General features: G+C 52.5%; 1 protein-coding gene across 2 annotated transcripts in view; it reads left to right on the top strand.

Moving 5' to 3' along the window:
- EPHB1 (EPH receptor B1) overlaps positions 1-21,551 on the top strand; it is a gene marked incomplete at both ends in the record, with an annotated part of 429,185 nt that overhangs the window by 117,840 nt on the left and 289,794 nt on the right. For both annotated transcript variants that reach the window (XM_081234446.1, XM_081234445.1), the window contains one exon: positions 21,072-21,136. In XM_081234446.1, coding sequence (XP_081090572.1) covers positions 21,072-21,136 — 65 coding nt within the window. The remainder of the gene's footprint in view (positions 1-21,071; positions 21,137-21,551) is intronic.

Here is a 21,551-nt window from a genome sequence, read left to right as displayed (position 1 = left end):
ACAAATCCTTTGCATAATCCAAGCTGTGCCTATTGTCTGCCTCTTGCAGGAAGCCTTCCCTGACCACCCCAGGCTCTTCTCTCCTGGTATTCTATACCAGTTGGCTCCAAGAATCCTTTTGGACACTGCAGTGATGAGGGCATTTCTCAGGACAGCGTCAAGCCCCGGGGTCATGGCTTGCCAAGAACCCAGCTTGTGCTTCCAGCAGACCACTGCCCGAGGGCCCCTCAGCTCAGGACCTCCCGAGCCAAGCCAGAGAGGCCCACAACCTTCAGGCCAGCTCCTCGGCCAGCTGACCACTCACTTCTTGTCTCACCCTCAGGCCCAGGGACCACCTGTCAGCCAGCTCGGGGCCTCAGGTGGTCCTGACTATCCAAGCCCAGAGCAGGCGGTATATTTACAATGAGCCTGGGGCTGAGGACAGAGGGCAGACAAGACAGACCATGCCCCTGGGATCATGGAAGGGACACGCCCTTCCCAGCTGAATTAGCTTCCTAGGGTTGCTGTGAAAGAAAAAACAAACAAACATACAAAAACCACCACCACACATTGGGGGCTTAAAACAACAGAAATTTATTCTCTCGCTGTTCTGGAGACCAGAAGTCTGGAACCAAGGTGTCAGCAGGGTGCTTCCTTCTTCAGGTTCTGAGGGAGAAGCCGATACGCCCCCAGCTTCTGGTGGTGCTGGTGCTCGGTGTTCCTTAGTTATAAGTGCAGAAATTCAGTGCCTGTGTCTGTCCTCATGTGGCCTTCCCCTCTGTGCATCTCTGTGTGTCAGATCTCTTTCTCTCTTTTCTCTTCTAAGAGCACCTGTCATCGGATTTAAGGCCCACCCTAAATCCAGGCTGATCTCAGCTCGAGGTCCTCAAAGGTCCCATTCACAGGTCTGTGGGATAGGACCTGGACTCATCTTTCGGGGGACACACAACTCAACTCACTATGCTGGCCCTTGCTCCACTCCGCTGGAGGTGTGGCGGGTTCCAGCCTCCTCACCCAGGAGCCCCAGCCGTCACCCATTACAGCCATTCACGGTAACACGAGCCAGGTCTGGAGAGGGCTCGCCCTCCGTCTCACCATCTCGCTGGCTGTTGTCTGGCCTTCGTGGACCCACTGGTTTCCCCTTCACTGTGGGAGGAGTTTTGGAGATACCCGTGGGAACCTGCCATCACAGTGCTGCTTAGAGCTGTCTCTTAAGCTGGAGGCTCCAAGGACTAACACTGTTGACCCCAGCCCTCCTTTGCTTGTAAGGTCTGACCAAACCTGGACTGAGCCTCACTACGTTTTCTGCCGGGTGGTGACAGGGGCCTTGGGGTGTCCATTTCCCCCAGCTGCCCTCTAGGCTGAGGGAGGCGGACAGAGCCCTGCCATCTCCCCATCGTTCCTGGGCAGGTCTTGGCCTGTAATGAGTGAGCCTCTTGCTGTTGGCTTCCCTTCTGAAGCCCTCTTGGTCCATCTGCTCACTTCTCTTCTTCTGCCACCTGGTTTGGCTGTGCCGCATTTTCTCCCATCTCCTTCATCATGCCTCTGATTGTGGTCCCAGCAGATCAGAGGGGACTCTTCCCTGAGCCCAGGGCCCTTCTGAGTGACCCTGTGATGACACGTTTCCGTTATGTGCCAGGTCCACAGACTCCCCGCTGACAAACACACTAATTATACATGTTCCTCTGCAAATTCGTTAGTGGCGAATGAGGCTTATACTCCCCATGATTGTCCTGTTCCCCTTCAGATCCTGTAGGAAGGACTCAAATTCCCTCCCAAATCTGGGAGAAACCAGTTGCCCCAAGAGGACAGCATCACAGGCCAGAATTGGGCCAGTTGTCTTCTGTAGGTACGCTTTGCTAAGATTCCCTGTGAATATAAACCTTAGTTAAGCTTGTTTTCTTTCACAAATATTCCCATGGTCCCCGCTGGTGTCTTTCTGGTGTTCTGAAGGTCACAAAGGCTTCTGCGGAAGTCTGTAGTTATAGTAATGGCTAGAAAGATATGTTATTATTGTATGCTAAAATAATGAGTTAGTTGATCAAAAATTACAAGAAAACATTTAAATATCACTGAACAAATTTTGTTAGCACATTTGTCCATGCCAGAACCCTTGCCTGTCTGGACAAGGGGTGGGCAAACAGTAGCCTGCAGGCTATTTTCAGGCTGCAGTGGCAATGGCAAAGTTGAATAGTTGCAACAGAGACCTTATAGCCCGTGAATCCTAAAATAATGACTATTTGGACCTTTATAGGAAGTTGGCCAGCTGCCAGCGTAGGTGATTGTAGTACACATCCTAGCAGCCCAGCTCCTGAGGGCCAGTGGTAAACTAAGACCACCTGGGAGGGTGTTCTCCTGGGCTGGGCTGGAGGACTTCCCCTAGAGCTATGTTTCTCCCCAGCCAAGATGGTGTATCACCTGTATAGATCTAGGGGAATGCAAGCTAAGACCCATTCAACTGATGGTATTATGTCCAGTTTGTGTAATAAGATCTCAAGCTGGGGCTCAGAGAGTTTGTGTAGGGCTAATGCTTATCTCATAATGGTCTTCTGAAATGTGATAATGTTTGTGAAGACATATATAGACTCTAAGGGCTAGAAAAGGACTATTTATAAAAAGCATACATTGGCACTCCCTGAAATGAAATAGTTATGTATAAATCTAACAAAATATAAATCTAACAAAATATGTTAGATTTATATTTAACAAGGACTATAGAAGGAAAAACTATAAAACTGATGAATGAAGTCAAAGAACTAAATAAATGAAGAGATGTTCCATGTTCATGGATAGGAAGACTCAATATTGCCAAGATGTCAGTTCTTCCCAACTTGATCATAGATTCAATGTAATCCCAACCAAAATCCCAGCAAGTATTTTGTGGATATTGGCAAACTGATTCTAATATTTATATGGAGAGGCAAAACACCCAGAATAGCCAACACAATGTTGAAGGAGAAGGAGAAGAACAAATTGGAGGATTGACATTACCCAACTTCAAGACTTACTATAAAGCTACAGTAATCGAGACAGTGTGATATTGACAAAAAGAATAGAGAAATAGATCAATGGAACATGACAGAGAGCGCAGGAATAGACCCACATAAAGATAGTCAACTGATCTTTGATAAAGGAGCAAAGGTAATAAAATGGAGCACAGATAGTCTCTTCAAAACATGGTGCTGGAAAAAAACAGACATCCACATGCCAAAAAAAAAAAAAAAAAAGAGTCTAGACACAGACCTACACCCTTCATAAAAAGCATAATTTTTTAATCCAACTGTTTAGAAATAATAATAGGTAATATTGATGAGTTGTTATTTTGGGCTAGGAATAGTAACAGACACTCTACAAATAGCATTTCATTTGATCTTCATATTTTCTTAAGAAGCAGGTATATTGCACCCATGTTACCTGTGAGAAATCTAGGGCTCAGCGAGTTTGTGTGGGTTGCCCAGGCCACACTGCTCTTATGTACACAGCCTGGTTAGAACCCATGTCTTGTGACTTCAACTCCAGTGTTTTCCTAGCTACAGCGTGGCTGACAAGGTCAGGGTCCTCTGAAGGAGGCAGGTGTGTGTTTATCTCTGCTGGTAAGTAAAGCTGGGCATCATTTTTCTAAAGGAAGGGTAGGTGGGCCCAAAGACCTTAGTGAAACCTAAAGAAAACACAGCTCATTGTCTCTGACCATTCCCAAATTTAACACTGAGTTTTGACTGTTGTAGAAGTTCCATGTCATTTTGCTGAGATGTGAACTTGAATCACAGCACCAAGGGACCTGCCAGGAGGGACACAGTTGCTTTGCTATTTGCCATTTATCATCATTATATTGTGTTATGTCCATTAGAGTAACTCTTATGATAGAAGTGGGGAAAAGGTGGCACCCTCCTTCCCAAGAAAGCCAGCCAGTAGTACTAATGATGGAAATCAAGAGAAGGTAAAGAGAATAGACATTTGATAAGAAAGATTGTACCCTTGCTTGTATTATTCAATTTGAAAATTAATAGAAGTGTTGGAACCTGTCCACATTTCACCAGTTGAGTGTACTTGGGAAGCGAGGTGGCCCACACCCACACCTGCCTCACCTGCGCTCTCCCCTCCCTTGTGTCAGAATTCGGCCTCCTTCTGCAGGCATCCAACGTGTTGCTGCCCTTAAAGTCAGGGTCTCCCCCCTCCAGAGTTAGGGACCAGTGTGTTCCAGATAAGCTGCCTCCCCTGAGATGCTGTAGGCCAGAGCCGGTGGCCCCTCTAGGGTCTCATTCCCTCACTGATTCTGTTGCTGATCCATTCCCCCGTCCTCACAGCAGACGCGAAGGGGCCCGTGTTTGGTGTCTGACCCTCCAGGCACATTTCCCACCCTTAGCAAGCCTGGAGTGTCTTCCTGTTGGCAAGTCCTCATCTCTCAGAATCTAAACACAGGATGTGGGGCCTTCTGTATACCCATCCAGAGGCCCCAGTGTGTCAGGGATGGAGGTGCTGTTACCCCCAGTGACTGCGTGAGGTGGGGACCACGCCAAGCCCCTGGGACTCTGCAGCTCTGTGAGCTCCGACCCTTCCTGTCGGCCCTCTCAGGCCCAGGGCCCAGGGCTCCAGCCTCTATGCTCATGGCTCCCAGGCCCCCAGAGCATCCCATGTGGGCAGCACGCAGGGCAGGGGCTTCTTCTCTGTGCCTGTCACTCTGTACTACGTGGGCGGCTTTTGTGAGTTCTCAAGTGAATCCACTGACCCACTGTCTGGGCCCAGTTCTCCCTAGACCTCCACCAGCTCCATGAGGACAAGGGCAGGGCTGGGAAAGGCCAGATGTATTCTCAGCCAGAGCTGAACACGCTATTCGTCCCAGAAATACCCTGTTAAGCAGCAACAAGAGCACAAAGAGGGAGGAGGGAGGAGAGGGCAGGGAGGAAGGAGAGCTGACGATGGATTCAGAGCTCTGAGGAGCCTCCTTTCTCCCGGGGAGACCCTGGCATGCTTGGTGGGATTCTTAAGGGGATCTACAGGGAGATGAGGAGAGAAGTAGAATGTGCCCACTGGGGTGGTGACGACCCCCTTCTCTCTCCTGTGATGCTGGGAAACCATCAGAGGTGGTGGGGCTGGAAGGACAGCTAATGGAGCCAGGAGTGTGGGACTGGAAGAGAGGAAACTCAGAAGGTCCTGCCCCTCATACTCCGAAGGGCTGCCGTGGAGAAAGGGGAGCAGTTGGTTCCGTGGGGACCCTTTCGGGGCACAGCAAGGGCCAAAGAAGGAAATCCCAGGAGCCAAGCCTCTGACAGTTTGGACTATCTGACAAAAAAAATGGCCCATCTGGACAGGTAGTGAGTGCCTCGTCTTGGGTGGTATGCACGCAGACATTGAATGGCCGATTGGTGAGGGTGCTGGATCAGAGGCTGAAGCTTGGGGAGCAGGAGTGCACCAAGTCTCTGCAGCTTTTTACCCCTTGAGAGGTTCTGAACTGAGCACAGTGGCCGGATTTGCACCCAGTCCCTGACTGCGTTTGGATAGGCAGGAAATGCAGTGGGCAGATGAAGTCTGGACTGGTCATCAGGTCCAAGCTGGAGGGCAGACAACAGAGCTCCAGATCCCGAGCCACTGAACTTAATCTTTTTTCAGTTCAAAAGGAGGAGAAATGCAGGCCTGATTTTTCTAGAAGTCTGTTCTTTTGGCCAGAAAACCACAATGGAGAGTCTTGAGGCTCCAGCCCCTCAAGGAAACTTTTGCCCCACCCCAGCAGGGAGAATGCAAGGCCAAGTCCACGAATGACCCTTCCCATGAGCTTCTAGCCCCTAAGAGGAGGAGGAGATTTCCAGGGGCCCCGACTGCCTGTTGTCAGAGACCAGGAGCTGTGCTTCTGCTTCCTCTCACACAAGAGCCTCTGATAGAGAATCTGTTCTCATCACACCCGACCCTCCACCCCACCACATCCCTCCAGCTCTCTGAGGCCCAGCCACAGTCCCTCTCATCCTCTCGGGAAGCCTGCCTGACTGCCCAGCCCTTGTTCTCCTCCTGCCCCTGAGGATGTAGGCCACCCCTCACTGGCACTCCAGCTCTGTAGGGCCTGAATTCTGGGCAGCTCCTCTGGTGGTTCCCTGGCCGCAGTGGCTTGTAGGCTGTGTGAGTGATGTCAGTCTCCTCCGTGGATCCTCTCTGCCTCGCCTGTGGCCACAGATCGATAGGGAACCCACGGATGTGGCCAGCCCTGCTCTGTGAATCAGGCCCCAGATTCAAAGGCTGAGGCTGCAAGGCGGAGGCCCCATCACCCCTCCTCCAGAAGCCTCCCTGATGGTTGAAGCCACCCATTCTATCCCATGCCTCACCTTGTACCCTCAGGGCAGCCTCAGTCACTCTCTGCCTTTCGTCCTTTCCCCTGTTCTGTGGGGTGGATTTTGAACTGCTCGTGATGGCCTGTCTGTCCTGGCTCTGATCCTGCCCTCCTGTACCCCATGACCGCTGTCATCTGCATGGTGGTAGAGGGAGCAAACGGGCCACCGGTAGCAGAGCCCATGAGAGGAACCTGCCAGGGGAATGGCTCCCTCCTGTCTGCGAGGTCACAGTTCTGGCCTCCTCTAGCTGAGCGGTTGTGGTGGCCGATGGTGTGATGCCCAAGGCCCCTCCAGTGCTGCTCTTGTAACTCCATGGATGCCTCCTGCCCCCAGGAATGGACCTTTTGCCCTTGTGCCTCTCCTTGTCAGGGCCAGCCTCTCCTGTGCTGCCTGTCATTCTTGCTCCTGAGAATGCCCCATCATCACCAAGACACCTGGAGAGCGCCCCGGGAAGACTTCTATTTGTGTTTCCCAATCAGTAGCATTGACTGGCTCCTGGCATCCTGTGTTTCCTAAGACCCCAGACAATCTCCATGCCATTAGTGTCCTCCCCAAGCCTTGCAAACACCTGCAATGCATGCCTCTGTGCAGAAATGTCTCCAGAGATATTGAAGCCCCAAGCAAAGCTCCCTTGTTAGCCTTCGAGGGGTCCTGCTGGGTTTCCACAGCTGGGGGCTGGCAGGCCTGGTGGCCGCAGAGTCCTGCTTCCCTCCCGCTCTGGCCGGGAGTACTTCACCTGCCCTCTGCCACAGAAAGGGAGGGCAGGGGGACGTCTGGTGCCTAAAAGCCCCCAGGGCAGGAACTGTCACACTCCCAGAGCTGTGAGGCTCTGGGGGCTGGATAAGTGCCACATCACAACCCAGAAGCCACCCATCCACAACAAGCCTTAGGACAGTACCCTCAGCTACAGAGGAGACATTTTATGCAATTGTTGCCACTTAACAAGCAGCTAAAGTGAGATGTGGAGAAGGGAGGCTGTCTCCACGTAAGCTTGTCAGAGGGAACAGACCCGGAGGCAGCGGACCTGGGGAGAAGGCCTGGCTCTGCCATCAGCATGTGATGTGAGCCTGGACCCTCTCCCCCGGTCTCCTTGGGTGGACAACGATGGGGTGGCTAGCTGATCACTCTGGGCCTTTCTGGATGGTGTCTGGCTCTCTGGAGACAGGAGGCGGGGCTGGGCATGAAGGCTGGATGCCAGGAGAGCGGTGCCATGACACAGCAGCTGCCTCCGCAGGGCAGTGCTGAGGATGCACACCCCTGGAAGGAGACGTCCATGCATCTGGTGGGAGGTGCGCTGCGGAGCGGCCCCAAGGGGTCGTTTCAGCTCTGGTGGCCCCTTGGGACTCAGCAGCCCCAGTCTGGTCCAGGGTGTGTCCAGGAGAAGGCCAGGGCCTGCCTGCTAGCCCCTGCTCCTTCCTGCTCTGGCTGGTTGCCCCGCCCCTTTGCACATCCCCAAGCCCCTACCACAGCCCTCCCCCGGGGCCCCTGGCTCTGTGGCTGCTGCTGGTGCCTGCAGGGGCCCTAGGCGCCGAGACATCTGAGAGTCACTGTGCTACAGATCAATCCAGGATGAGGGCGCAGGAGGGCCTGGCGGCGGGGCAGTGGGGGGTGGAGGGGCAGACGGCAGCGTGCTTCTTCTGATTAACGAGCCCAGGTGGCCATCCATCGCCGGCCTTCATTAGGGCTGCAGAGAGTCATTTTGCATGGGTGTGCGGCCTCTCCTCCCCGCTGTTCTCCAGGGTGATTGATGCCCCTTGGGTGCCGGCATCCCCCAGAAAGTGAGAGGCCCTCTCTCCTCGCGCCCATGAGGATCAGAGCACGGTGCTTATTGTGCATGATTCTTACCTGTGTGCCATTGGCGCCAACTCACGGGTCTTTCAGAGTGGGCGGGGCAAAAGGATTTAATCTCCCTTAGAATTCATGGTGCTGGGAGACTGGAAAATGCCAGACTCCTCAATCTTAATGGGTCTTTGACTCTCCCCACAAAAATGCAAATAGGTGGAGCACGGAGCAGTGGGGTCCCGGCAGGCCTGCCTTATCAGCGTGCCAGGACGAGGATTTAAAGGCTGTCCCTGGATCAGAGCACTGCTGTGCGGGTCTCTTTTCTTTCCTTGCTGCTGGATGGTGTTGGGGAAGAAGCTGGGTCAGAAGGAGGTGAGGGCTTTGGGCAAAAGCTCTGCTGCGGGGCTGGTTAAGGGCCCCCCTGATGCCTGATGGCCTGGGCGTAGCCGGTGCTGTCGGAGGTCATGCCTGGGCTGGAGGGCAGCCTCGGAGGCCCGCCTTGCCTGTGCCCACCAACACGGTCTGGCCAGTTTGGCTTCTGCCTTCAGGTGTTTGATGCTGGAGAGGACCAGAGATCCCCAGCCAGGCGTGGTGAGACTCACTTTTCTTCTTGGCTCTCTGGCTGTGTGGTACTTTCAGACGTAAGAGGGGTGCACTTGGATTTGAGAGGGTGTCTGGTCATCTTGAAGGATCAGGGAATACAGGTGTCAGAATGGGAAAGGGAGCTGAGATAGAAGGAAAAGAAGGCAGACGAAGGAATCAGGCAGAAGAAAGACTGGCTGTTTGGCATTTGGGGCCTAAAATGAAGGCTTTAAGCCTCTCCTTTTCCTGGCTCCTGTGTTCAGTCTCACTTGCTCAGGGCTTCTCCTTTGTTGGAGAACAGCTATCCGTCCTTGCACCCCAGGCCTCCTCCTCCATCAGGGAACCATACGGAGGCGGGAAGCTGTGCAGGATGAGTGCAGTGGCGTGAGGGGGTGGGCAGGGCCCAGCATGAGGCCTGTCTCCTGGGGGCAGGGCCCAGCATGGAGCTTCCACTTCCAGTTGGGCAGGAACACTATGGAAATTCTTTCACTGCGAAAGGTGAAGCCATCAGGCCTGATACATCAGGGCAATTGAGGAGCACGTCATCTGGGAGGTGACAGGACCGGCACTGTGGTCGCCCTGCCTTCGTTCTGAAGGGCCATCCCTGACCTTGGCCCCTTGGGAAAACTCAGAGTAGTTGGGTTGCTTGCTGATCTCTTCCCAAAGTTCTCTGGATGCGAGGAGAGACTCTTGCCTTCCGTTCTGGGCGACCTCCCAAGAGGGAACACTCTCTGGTGGCACATATGACAGTAGGTGGGTAAGAAAACCACTGCCCAGCACCGTCATCATCAAACCGGTGATTCTTCAACCAGAGTTTTGAAGAAGGAAGCCACGAAACACCTGACTGAGGGGACCCACGCTCTCTGTAGCCAGGGCTGCTGGATCCCACTGCCTCAAGAACTAGACAGGCCGTGGGGTGTGTGTGATGTATAAATCCACTACTCTCTCCCACCCGCGCTCCACAGGCCATGGCGGGTCCCTATCCCAGTCCAGGGCCCTTACACGGACATTCATCTTTGGTTAATCCAGAACGTTTCTGCGTCCAGCCCCGGAGAGGGGCTGTGGCCCCCCAGGCCTGGCTGCTGGAGGCTGCAGACAACCAGCTGCCCCCTGGCTGCAGAGCCCACGCCCCACCTTGGGATGGGGAGCCGTGTGCAGAGGAGGGCAGTGTCGGGGGCACTGGGTCTGGAGTGTGGCCCGTTCAGCCAGAGCAGAACCGTGGCCGGAGCCCGCACACGCCAGCCTCGCAAGCTCTGCACAAACACCAGGGTGCTGGGAGGAGCGCTGAACCCAGGAAAGGCCCGGCGCTGCTCTCCGGGCCTCAGGGTGTATGTGGAGGCGAGCGAAGCCACCTGGCTATTTGGGTTCCTTATTGTCAGCCGTCCCTATAGGCCCGGATGGGGCCCTGGTCTTCAGGGGCAGCCTGCGGGAGAGGCATTTGGTGCCAGGTCCCTCATGCCAGGGGTCCGTGGGGTGAAGCGGGCTGCAACAAGTGTCCCTTGGTGGCTGGGTGGGAGCCTCAGGAGAAATTAGAGTGTGACTGGAGGGCCGAGGCTTTTCAGTCAACCAAGGCTGCCAGGGTGGGCCGGGGTGAGGGGGGACCAAGACCCACCCTTCAGCGTGGGCCTCAGGGTCCTAGACCCAGTAGCTGGCCCATCTCATAGGGCCAGCTAGGGACCTTAGGCGTGTGAGAGAGTCCACTGCCCACACCAGGACCAGACACGGGGCATGACAGTGCCTGCTGCTAGCGGACCAACTCTTGCTTGTCAAGCACTTGTGCAGTAAGTGTTTGGTGACACTTACCTCCTTGGCTCCGCCGACTGCCTTGTGACGTGTGCATTACTACCCTCATTTAATGAGGATGGCTGAGCGTGAGATTTAGGGGTCTAGGTGACTTGCTCAAGGTCATACAGCTGGATAGTGTGGGGCTGGGACTCACACCCAGGTCGGTCTGATCCGAGCTCAGTGAGGTCAGGACAGGCCAGGCTGGCAGGTGGCTGCCTCCTGTGTGCGATGCGGGGAGGGCACAGGAGACGAGGTGCTGCCTACCGGGGGCTACGGACCGAGGCCCTGCATATCCCCAGGGACCTGGAGAAACAGATGACGCAGTCCAAAGAGGTGATGAGCGGAGATGAACGAGGGGACTGTTTGCAAAGGTTTGCACGGAGTGAAAGAAAGGTGACAAGGATGGCAAAACACTTAGCGAGTCGCAGCAGTGGGGAGCTTGTACCACCCCAGGCCTGAAGGATGAGCGGAGGGGCCCTGTGAGCAGGATCAGGCAGAAGGAGAGGACCACCGCCCTCTGCAGCTCAGCGGGGGCAGCTGGGGATACTGCCCCCCACCACCACCGAAGCCTTTCCCTCCCACCCACCCCAGGCTCCATGGCAGGGGGCCCAGTCCATGTGCCTATGAAGGCCTGCCTCCAGGAAAGGGGTGGGGGGTGGGTGAGTGGACCTGGAGCAGCTAATGAAGACCTCCATCACCTGCTAGAATGGGGTCTTTGAAGGAGGCACCTGGCCTTCTTTGTGTCTGAGTCTCCTAAGCTCCCAGCACAAGGCTGAGTATTTGCTGGAGGAGACCTAACAGCGGTATTTCCTGGCATCCTACCCTCCTGTTATGGGTTCACTTGTGTCTCCTCATAAAAAAGATATACTGAGGCCCTAACCCCCAGTGCCTTACAATATGAACTTATTTGGAAATAGGGTCATTGTGGATATAATTAGTTAAGATGAGGTCATACTGAAGCAGGGTGGGCCCCTAACCCAATAAGACTGATGTCTTATAAGACGGCCATGTGAAGACAGAGACACACGGGGGACACCCTGTGGCCCTGAAGGCACAGATTGGAATGATGCAGCTGCAAGGCAAGGAACGCCAAAGATCGCCATTAAGACCCCAGAAACTAGAAGAGGCAAGGAAGGATTCTCCCCTACAGGTTTCAGAGGGAGTATGGCCCTGCCAACACCCTGATTTTGGACTCTTAGCCTCCAGAGCTGTGAGACAAAACATTTTTGTTTCCGAAGCCACCCAAATTGTGTACTTTTGCTATAGCAGTGCTAGGAAACTAATACATCTCCTGAAGCAATTTTTATATTTTATTAGTGAAAAGCATTTGCAGGGCACTGCTAAGTCACCAAAAGACCAAGCCAGACCTGGGGATTCAGGTGGCAGAGGGGTCCACCCAGGGTCCAGAGGTTCATTTTGGTTTCTTGCCATGTTTCTTAGAGATCGCCCTAGGGACTGGGGGCCAGAAGTGACCCGCTGAGGCCAGAGAGGACAGGGACCGTCCCAAGGCAGGTACCAAGTCTGAGCTGGGCTGGGCAGAGAAGGCAGCCCTTCTGAGGCTTGTCCCCAGCCCTTTCCAGCTCCCCAGCTGAACAGACCATGTCACGTCTCCATGCTGTGGTCGGCTCCCCTGGAGCCTCACTTGGCAGAGCCCTGGGAGGGAGGGAAAGCAGGGCTGTGCATCTGGGCCTTCTAGGCTTGTTCATGGGCTCTGCCATGTGGGAACCAGAGCCCCTGCAGGCTCCTGGAAGCATATTTCTATGATATGACCCATCTAAGCTGTGGCTTCTTTCTATTTATGATAATGAACTGCACCTTGGAAAATAAAAGCAACAGAAGGAAAAGGGTGTGGTGGGGAGGACTGGGCTAATCTGTGTTCTTTAAAAGAGCAAATTTCACAGTTTGTTTTTATAATTCAAGTGCCTGTTCCTACTCATTCAATCAGTCAGTCATTCAGCAGATGGGCTGGACTGGCTCATTCGTTTACTCAGGCTTGTTTCTCTTCCTTGCTGGCCACTATTACACATGAGTCAATGGAGACTTATGTAATAACAGCTTCTCTTGACCTAGCATTTTACACTTGGCAGAGACAGTAGATAAACGTTATTCCAATGAGTGTTCTTAAGAATATACAAAGCATCTTTCTGGGTCTGGTCTCCCTGGCTCATGGATGCAGGAGAGATGCCTGTCTCCGTGAAAATCAGACTTTGATGCTCAGAGGTGACTTGATTTGCTTGTCAGTCCTGGAGCTGGGACTTGAACCCAGGTCTCCAGAACTGATGGAGCATTTCTGCTGTATGAGACATGTGATCAAACTCTGTGGGATGTAAGTCACAGCTCTACCTTCTCACGGTACTTACAAAGTACTTGGGGAGGAAAGATGCAAACCAGTTTCAGGTAGAGAAGAGGAAGAAGCCATTCCAGGCAGGAGGACCTGCCTGAGCACACGTGCAGGGATGGGAGGTGATGGGTCTCCTTTGGGAAACTGAAGATCAATTTGGAAAAGACGGGCTTGGAATAGAAGGTTCATGGAAGCCAGAAGTTTGTGGCATATCTTGGAATAGTGGAGAGATTTTGAAAATCATACAGTAGGGGTGTGAGGTGGGATGAAAGAGGTATTTTTAGAAGGTGGGTTAAATTTCTATTTCTGAACATGTGTCTTCTAAAACAGCACAGTAGTAGTAAGGATGTGAGTAATAGTAAAACTGACATCCCTGACCCATCAGCCCTTGTACTTTGCTTTCTGGTCTTTGTACTCATGGTGCCATTTTACTTTATTGAAGCAGTTTCCAGAGTTGCATCTGTGGTGCAGACACAGCTCTGTTTCCTGCTCTGTGTTTAATTGCCGGCATCCTGATGCTGTATCATTATCCTCGTAACACTCCAGGAGCATGAATATGAGCATGGTATCCTTCACTTCCTTCCCCTATACTGCTTCTAGTGTTCTCATAGTCTAAATAATGCTGTAATGAACATCTTCACAAAATAGAACCTTTTGTTTTCTTTTCCTTTGGAATTATTTCCTTTGGACTAATTCTTGGCGGTGACATCACTGGGTGATCAGAGGACCTGAGATTCTCTAGGCCCTTGCTTAGTGTGGCCATATTGCCTTTGAACCATTTACACTGACAGCAAGAGCTGAACTGGGCAGCTGTGCGGAGAATGGTGCAGCTGGGGGCTTCTGCTGAGACACCCGCTAGGAGGTGGTTGCTGTGGTCCCACTGTGCAGGGCTGATGCCCTAGACTCAGATACGTTGCCGAGACTGGAAAGGAATACACAGTGAAGAAGATGCAGGAGTCACTGTGGCATGGTGAGTGATTTGATGATGGACTGAGGGAGAACAAGGAATCAAAGCTAAATGCCTCTGAGGTTTGACACATGGGCTCCAGGGAAGGGCAGTGGGAAAGCGTGGAGGGGGGCAAGTGTGAAGAAGCTTTGGGTGGGTGGACACATGGGATGGGATGTGAAAGGCTTGCTTGCAATACTTTATCACTTCAGTCTTTCATAGCTGTGCAGGGCCTGGGGCCCAACTGTGCCAGAACATAAGCCCCTGAGACTACCTGGTGCCCTTCACAGTTCACACTCAACCAGAATCATCCCCAGACCCAGAGCCAGCAAGGCTCTCCCTCCTCTGGTCCAAGGAGGTGATTTGAGGCCTATTCAGAAGGATGGGGCTGAGATTACAGGGAGGCTGGCCTGAACTGGCAGTAGGAGGTCTGGGCAGGTATGAAGTTGGGGCTTAGCAGCTATTGGCTCTGGGACCCCGTGTCAGGGGCTGAAGATTGCGGGGGCAGCAGACCACCTGAGGAGTCTGTGCCCAGTGAGCAGGTGTGAAGACAGGACACAGCCCCAAGGAAGGTCTGGGGAAAGAGCCCCACGAGGCCTCTGCAGCAAGGCTGGGCTGGAGTCCTTGGCAGGCTGTGGTGATGGATGGAGCAGGGCCAGGAGTGGGGGCCACTGAGGAGCCTGGGGTGGTGGCTGGAGGATGTGAGCTCCAAGAAGTGCTCAGATTCTCTGTGATGAGTCCAGGTCTGGAGGGCAGCATGGGGATCCCTTGGAAAGGCTGAGTACCACACCGTGATCAGGGCTGCTCAGCACATCGTGGGTAGCGGCACGCTCTGGATTTGGGGTGGGGGAGACTACTTACTACATGTCCTATTCCTGTAAGTATGAGCTCAATCCTGGGACAGGAGTGTGCATGTGTGTGTGAGTGTGTGTGTGTGTGTGTGTAAAGGGGGCAGTCCCTGGGCTTCCGTCAGCTGGGGGCTGGGGAAGGAAGGAGGAAGTGCCAGCTGTGTGCCAGGCTCCATACACCTGTCATTTTATTCAGTCTTCACAACCGTCCCTGGGATCACTTCCTGCCATTCACCAAGGCTGTAATTGCAGGTTTGGCTGCGTGCTTATTGGATTAATTTCTGTTTTCCCACTTGCCTGCAAGCTCCCTGAGGGCTGGGGTGTCTGTCTTTCTCTGCTTTGTCTCCGGTGCCCGCACAGTGCCCACCTTGCCTGTGGGAGTGACTTGGACAACCTTTGTTGAATGGGTACCAGCACCCCTCTATGCCACTGCGTTTCAGCCCTCTTCCAATGATCCCGACTGCACTGCGAAGGCTGAGGGAGAGGGTGGGCTGCAGGGGGCTGACCCCCAACTTCTGGCATTTACCTGATAGGACCTGGACTCATGAGGCAGCTCTGTGCTGTGGCTCCTGGGTTTCAGGAGCTCTGTGGGTCACGGAGGGCTGAACAGGTCAGTGATGGAACAGCCACGCTGGTCCTTCCCTGCTTGGAAGGTCCATGGGTTTGCCTTATCAAATACACACAAGGCACTGCTCAGAGAAGGCCTGGCAGCCCCCATTCCATCTGTATATGTTGTTGTATATTGTTACCACCATGGAAGGACGTTGTAAATATTTTCAGCTGAGTGTCTGATTAATGTCTCTCCAAAAACAGTGGCAGAACCGTAAGGAGAGGGTCCATTTAGCTCTCTTTCACCGTGATGGACGTCTAATTCACCCCAAATGTCAATCCATCCCGACGTGCCAATCCACACAGAAACAGGAGCCATCTGAGAGTCGGGCAGCAGCTGCCTCTTCCCCCTAGCAGGGGGCTCAGACCTGCCCCCTCCACCTGGACTCTCGGGCGGCGGCCCCGTGTGGTTGGTTTCCATATTGAAACCCCTGTAGGGAAATCGTTCCCTGGGAAAATGGGGTCTCTCTGCCAGGCTGCTCGTGCGGCCCAGCCTTTTCGGCTTCTTGCCAGTCTGGCCGGCTCTTGCCAGAGACCTCCTTCTGTCTCCCCACGGGGCCTCCCCTCTGCTCTGGCTCAGTCTTCCTCACCCCCGCCCCTTAGGTTTGGGACGGCTCCCACTGCGTTCCCGTTGACCTGTCTCTGCTCCCTCCTGGTTGCTCTGGCAGTCATGCTGCCATCTCTGTCCCAGGCGTCAGGTGGACCTCTCCATTTTTGCCTCCCACCATGGCCCACCCTTATCCAGGAGACCACAGCATTGCTTTTGCCCATACACAGTGTGAGTCTCCCTTTTGGGACAGGTCCACTGACTCCCCACATGGAGCAGAATTGTGTCCATTCTCTTGAGTTTCTCAGTCTTCTTCTCATGGCCTCAGCCAGAATAGGATGTCTAGTGGAAATTTGTTTCTTATCTCTCCCTGAACTGGACCATGAGTCGCTCCAGGGGATCCACTGCTCTGATCCACTGCTGTATCCTCCACGTGTTACTCCTTGGTCTTTACAAGGAAGGAGGTAGATGAGATATCCGTAGATATCCACGATCGTTGATGCTTCCGGATATCTTATACGTATTTTACAGGTAACGATCGTTAGATTCTTTTCATAGCTAAGAAACAGAAGCTTGGAGTGATTAAGTTATAACCATAAAAGCATTTGTTTTGCGATGCTTTGTGTCATGCAGTCCATCCATGGTCCTGAGCACTAACTAACCCTAGCCCCATTCTGCGGATGAGGATGGAGGGAGGGGGAGAGAGAGAGGGAGGGGGAGAGAGAGATGGCCACTACGTGGTGGAAGTGGGACCTGGCCCCTGTCTGTCTGCCCACACCTGCGCCTTCTCTGCCTTCTGTGTGCCCTCCCCAGCTTTCCTCCCGTGGGCAGGGAGCACGCGCTCCCAGAGAGCAGAGGCTGGTGGTGGGTGGGAGTCCCAGAGCCATGTCCCCTGAAGGTGTCGGATCTGGCAGCAAAACGTGCACCTCCAGCTGGTTTGGTCCCCACGATGCCACTGTTTGCGAGTAGAAGTGATGGTAAATATTTAATTGTGCTTCCATCATACCTTTCTGCCAGGACTCTCAATATGCTTTATAAATGCAAATGAGTGCTCTCGTCTTCTCCAGGGAGATGTAAACCTCCTCCAATCACTTTAATTCAGCCCCCACCAGAGTGTAATGCCACAATCAGGAGCGCTCTGTGCCAGAAAAGAAACTGCCCTTAATCATATCAAGTGGATGGTTTACGGTTTTGTGGTCTTTTGTCTCCACGTGGGCAGGATGCAGAGAAATGGATTCCTCTTGCTGCAACTTCTGTCCAAGAGGGTGGATGGAAAACATTATTTAGAAACAGATTCAATTACAGCCCTTGAGCAGGTAACTATGAATATCATGAACTCTTAGATTGTATTCCTGGGGTTAACAGAACAAACCAGTCCTTGGAAGATTGAGGAGTGAAGGCTGATTCTTACTTTGGATTCTGGACTCTAGTTTCCTCCCTGCCCGTGTCCTCTGCCTGTTTACTGCACTTCAACGTGATCCTGAGTCTGGGGAGTGCCATGATATACATTATGATCGCAGTATGCCTTATTCTGGGGTCTTTTGTGGCTTCTTGGCTTTATGAGCAAGGACCTCCATTCCAGGGCCACAGCAGAGCCACTGGACACCCAGGTCTGCCTGGTGAGCAGCAAGCTGAGATTTGGGGCTGTCAGCATCAGGATGGGAGGCTGCGTGACCCAGCGGGAGGCACGGCACCTTTCTGTGCCCTGGTCCCCAACCCTGCCAAATGGGTTCAGTGACTCCTGCTTCAGACCCACCTGGTGAAGGCATTTTAATCATGGAGATGAATTTCTACAGGCCATCATGGAGTGCCTTCTGAGAAGTGTATTATGTAAATTTGGTGTGTCATTATGATCATTATTAGTGCTGTGAAGTGGAGAGAGGGAGGGCTGCTCCATGCAGGGATCTGCCTCCCCAGCTGTTGGAAGAATCAGAGGAGAGAACAAACTGGGGAATTCTGCTCCAGTGCTTCCTTTCCTTCAGATATGCACGGGGCATGACTCTCAATCCAATTCCAGACTCAAATGGGCAAGAAAACCCAGCTCACTTTATTTGCTTTAATCCCCTCCGTTTGCAGTGTGAGCCCCCCTTCCACTGGGGTGGCAGAAAAACTGTCTAGGTTGCAGGCTGGCTGTATAGCGTCCGGTTGTGGGGCAGGTGCCTCATTGACCTGTTAGCGCCCGTCCACCCCAGCATGCATTGAGACACCCTGGACTCCATCTGACCCTTGTGTATAGTCTAGGCGGGTCACCACTGGGTGGTTCTGGGTTCCCTTCATTAGACTCGTTCTGGCTCAAAGGCTTCTTCTGCTCCATCTGTGCCATGTCAGCCTGGTGGGGTCACTCCAGGCTGGGATGCTGGGTGTCCAAGGCCCTGTCACCTGGACAGACTTCCTCTATCCCTTTTCTGGGATTGAGCACTTGGAGACGAGAGTGTAGGGGACACTTTTGCTCAGCACAGCTCCTCGTTTATCACTCTATTTTCACCCCTTCCGTCCTGCCCATAGGGTGGGTTTCTTCCCAAACCTTTGGTGTATGCCAGGAGTGCTTCTGTTTTCCAAGGGGCCCAACCAAGACTCTGCCTTCTGCCTTCATACTTCCCATCTCCTGCCTGAAGCACTGAGCAGTGAATGGACGTTCACAGCGGGAAGGATGTTCAGGAGAAAAGGAAACAGAAGAGGGAGAAACCAAAACAACACGTCATGTCTACTTCCTGTGCCTATGTTTGTTGAGCACCTGTGCAGCTAGGGCATGCTGTGCCTGGGCCTTTGATACATGCCCTGGGAAACTCAAGTGCATAAGACACCTCCACTAGCCTAAACAGCCCCATTGTGTGACTTGAAAATGTGCCCCTCTGGAACACTGGATACCCATGTGAAAAGAAAAAAAAATTGTATATTTGACTCAGAGCTCCCACCTTATGCAAATATTAACTCAAAATAGATCATAGACCTAAGTAAGAGAAAAATCTTTGTGGTCTTGGGTTAGGCAAAGATTTCTTAGATATGATACCAAACCATAAAATAAAAGAAAAAATTGAAAAATTAGACTTCTCCAAAATTTAAAACTTCTGCTTTTTTTTTTTTTTTTTTTTTTTTTTGCGGTAAGTGGGCCTCTCACTGTTGTGGCCTCTCGTTGCAGAGCACAGGCTCTGGATGCGCAGGCTCAGCAGCCATGGCTCACGGGCCTAGCTGCTTTGCGGCATGTGGGATCTTCCCGGACCGGGGCATGAACCCGTGTCCCCTGCATTGGCAGGCGGACTCTCAACCACCGCGCCACCAGGGAAGCCCAAAACTTCTGCTTTTTGAAAGACGCTGTTAAAGGGATGAAAAGATAAGCCATAGAGTGGGAGAAAATATTTGCAGAGCGTACATCTGATAAAGGACTTGTATCCAGAAGATATAAAGAAGTTAACAGGAATTCCCTAGTGGTCCAGTGGTTAAGAATCTGCCTTCCAATGCAAGTGACGCGGGTTCGATCCCTGGCAGGGAAACTAAGATCCCACATGCCACGGGGCAACTAAGACTGCACACCACAACAAAGAGCCCGCCTGCTGCAGTGAAAGGTCCTGCATGCTGCAACAAAGATCCCTTGTGCCACAACCAAGACCCGACATAGCCAAATAAATTAAAAAAAAAAAAAGTTACCAAACTCAACAATAAGGAAACAAGCAACCCAATTTAAAAATGGAAAGATTAAACAGATGCTTCACTAAGAAAGATATACAGATGATAAAAAAAATCATGTGAAAAGCTGCTTAACATCATTCTTTATTAAGGAAATGAAAATTAAAACCACAATGAGATACCACTGCACATCTGTTAAAATGGCCAAAATTAAAAATGACTGACGCTGCCAAGTGTTGGTGAGGATGTGGAGGAACTGGAACTCTCATGTAATAGCCCCAAACTGGAAATGACAGGTGAACAGTAGACAAAATGCAGTCTCTCCATACAATGGAATATTACTCGGTGATAAAAAAGAATGAACTATTGTTACACACAAACATGATGAATCTTAGAAACAACTGTGTTGAGTGAAAGAAGCCAGATTAAGAAAACAGTATATACTATATGATTCCATTGACGTAAAATTCTAGAAAATGCCAGTTAACCTATAGTGACAGAAAGCGGATCAGTCATTGCCTGGGGACAGTGACAGGGCGGGGCAGGGGTAGGAGGGAGGGAGGGATTACAGAGGGACAGGAAACTTCTGGGAATGACAGATATGTTTATTATCTTGATTGTGGTGATGGTTATAAATATAAGTGAAAACTTACAAATTGTATGCTTTAATTATGCGCAGTTTATTGCATGTGATTTCTACTTCAATAAAGCTGTTAACAAAACAAAACAAACAAAACAAAGGGGCTTTTGGATTTGCTGATCAGAGCTCTTATCAGCCTTTGGGGAGGAGTTTCCCTTGAGCGGTGGGGCTGACAGAAGTCAATAATAGATTGAAAAGGAAAGAAAGAAAAAAGAAAAAGCTGCCCCGTTTTCAGGACATTTTACTACTAACTGCCAGAAAACAGGTATAATAAATATCAGCTCTATGATCAGTACGTGGTGCCTGGTGATCTCAGCGTGTGTACTGTAGCCATCCTGGTGGCCCCTGGGAGCTCACAGCCAAGTCAGGGTGTCTATCTTTCCCTTACTGGCCAGAGGGATTGGTGACCAGGAAGTAGGCCCTTGGGGTCTGAGATGTGCATTTATGTTTGGGGTAAGGGCTTTGCCAAAGCTGTGTGAGCCCGCAGCAGAGTCTTGGGAAAGGGGCTGGCCATGTATCTGGGCCCAGGGGCAAAGGGACCTGCAGGAAGGCTGAGTGTTGGGGCCAGAGGGGTTGAAGGGATATCGGCCAAGAGTGGCAACACGGAGGCCTGAGGGGAGGCGGAGGAGATGGGTGGGGAGCGAGGAGGGCAGGCAGATGAGGTTGGAGGGTGGGGAAGGAGCGGGGAGGGAGGTGGCCGGGGAAGGCTTGAGGAAGGAATTAGGTTGGGCTCCTGGGTCAACATGGCCTGGGAAGACCCCGGAGGTAGAGTGCTGTGGGAAGAAGCTGCATCTCAGGGTTAAAGTGATGAGTAGGCAGATGACGTCACCCCACCCCGGTGGCTTGGGGTCATTCAGGTAGAGACTTAGCGTCAGGACACCTGAGGTCTGCGCCTAGCTCTGCCACGAGCCGCATCCTCCTAGCAGACCTCTTCCTCCTCCGAGCTGTGGGCTTGGCAAAGGAGCCCAGGGCTCTTATCACTGCTATTTAGTCATAAGTAACTTCAAGGACATAAGGGCCACTGTCCAGTCACCCTTCCGATTCACCATTGTTTCTTTTCTTGATCTGCAGAAACTTTAATGGACACCAGGACAGCTACTGCAGAGCTGGGCTGGACCGCCAATCCCGCATCAGGGGTGAGTGTCAGACCATCCGTCCTTCAGTCCTGATGAGCAGTCGTGGGGGCAGAGCCTAACGTGCCCCTTTGGGACGTGGAACATAGGCGTGAACGGCTGTGTCCAGGGTCCATCCACAGAGTGGCAGCAGGGCCTTCGGACCTGAGCTGCTCCCTGGTGTGGAGCTGCAGACCGTCAGGTGACCAGCGCCTGTGTGGGACGGGGGCCCGTGGCTGCCAATAGCTGGGCTCTCAGGCCAGTGGTGATGGGGCAGACATCCGTGCCACCCATGCGGCTGCAGACGGGCAAGGGCATGAGGAGAAGCTGGAGTTCAGAAGGGCCGAGGTTCTCTTTCACCTGACGATTCCTTAGAGAGATGTTCTGTATTCATTTGTTCAGTGCTCATGCAGCCGGCCAGACCCTGTAGCTACAAAGA

Source organism: Mesoplodon bidens, assembly GCF_964165515.1.
Source record: "Mesoplodon bidens genome assembly, chromosome: 5".
In the NCBI taxonomy this organism is placed as follows: Eukaryota; Metazoa; Chordata; class Mammalia; order Artiodactyla; family Ziphiidae; genus Mesoplodon; species Mesoplodon bidens.
The sequence above is the reverse complement of the archived record's forward strand: the minus strand, read 5'-3'. Positions and strand labels throughout refer to the sequence as shown.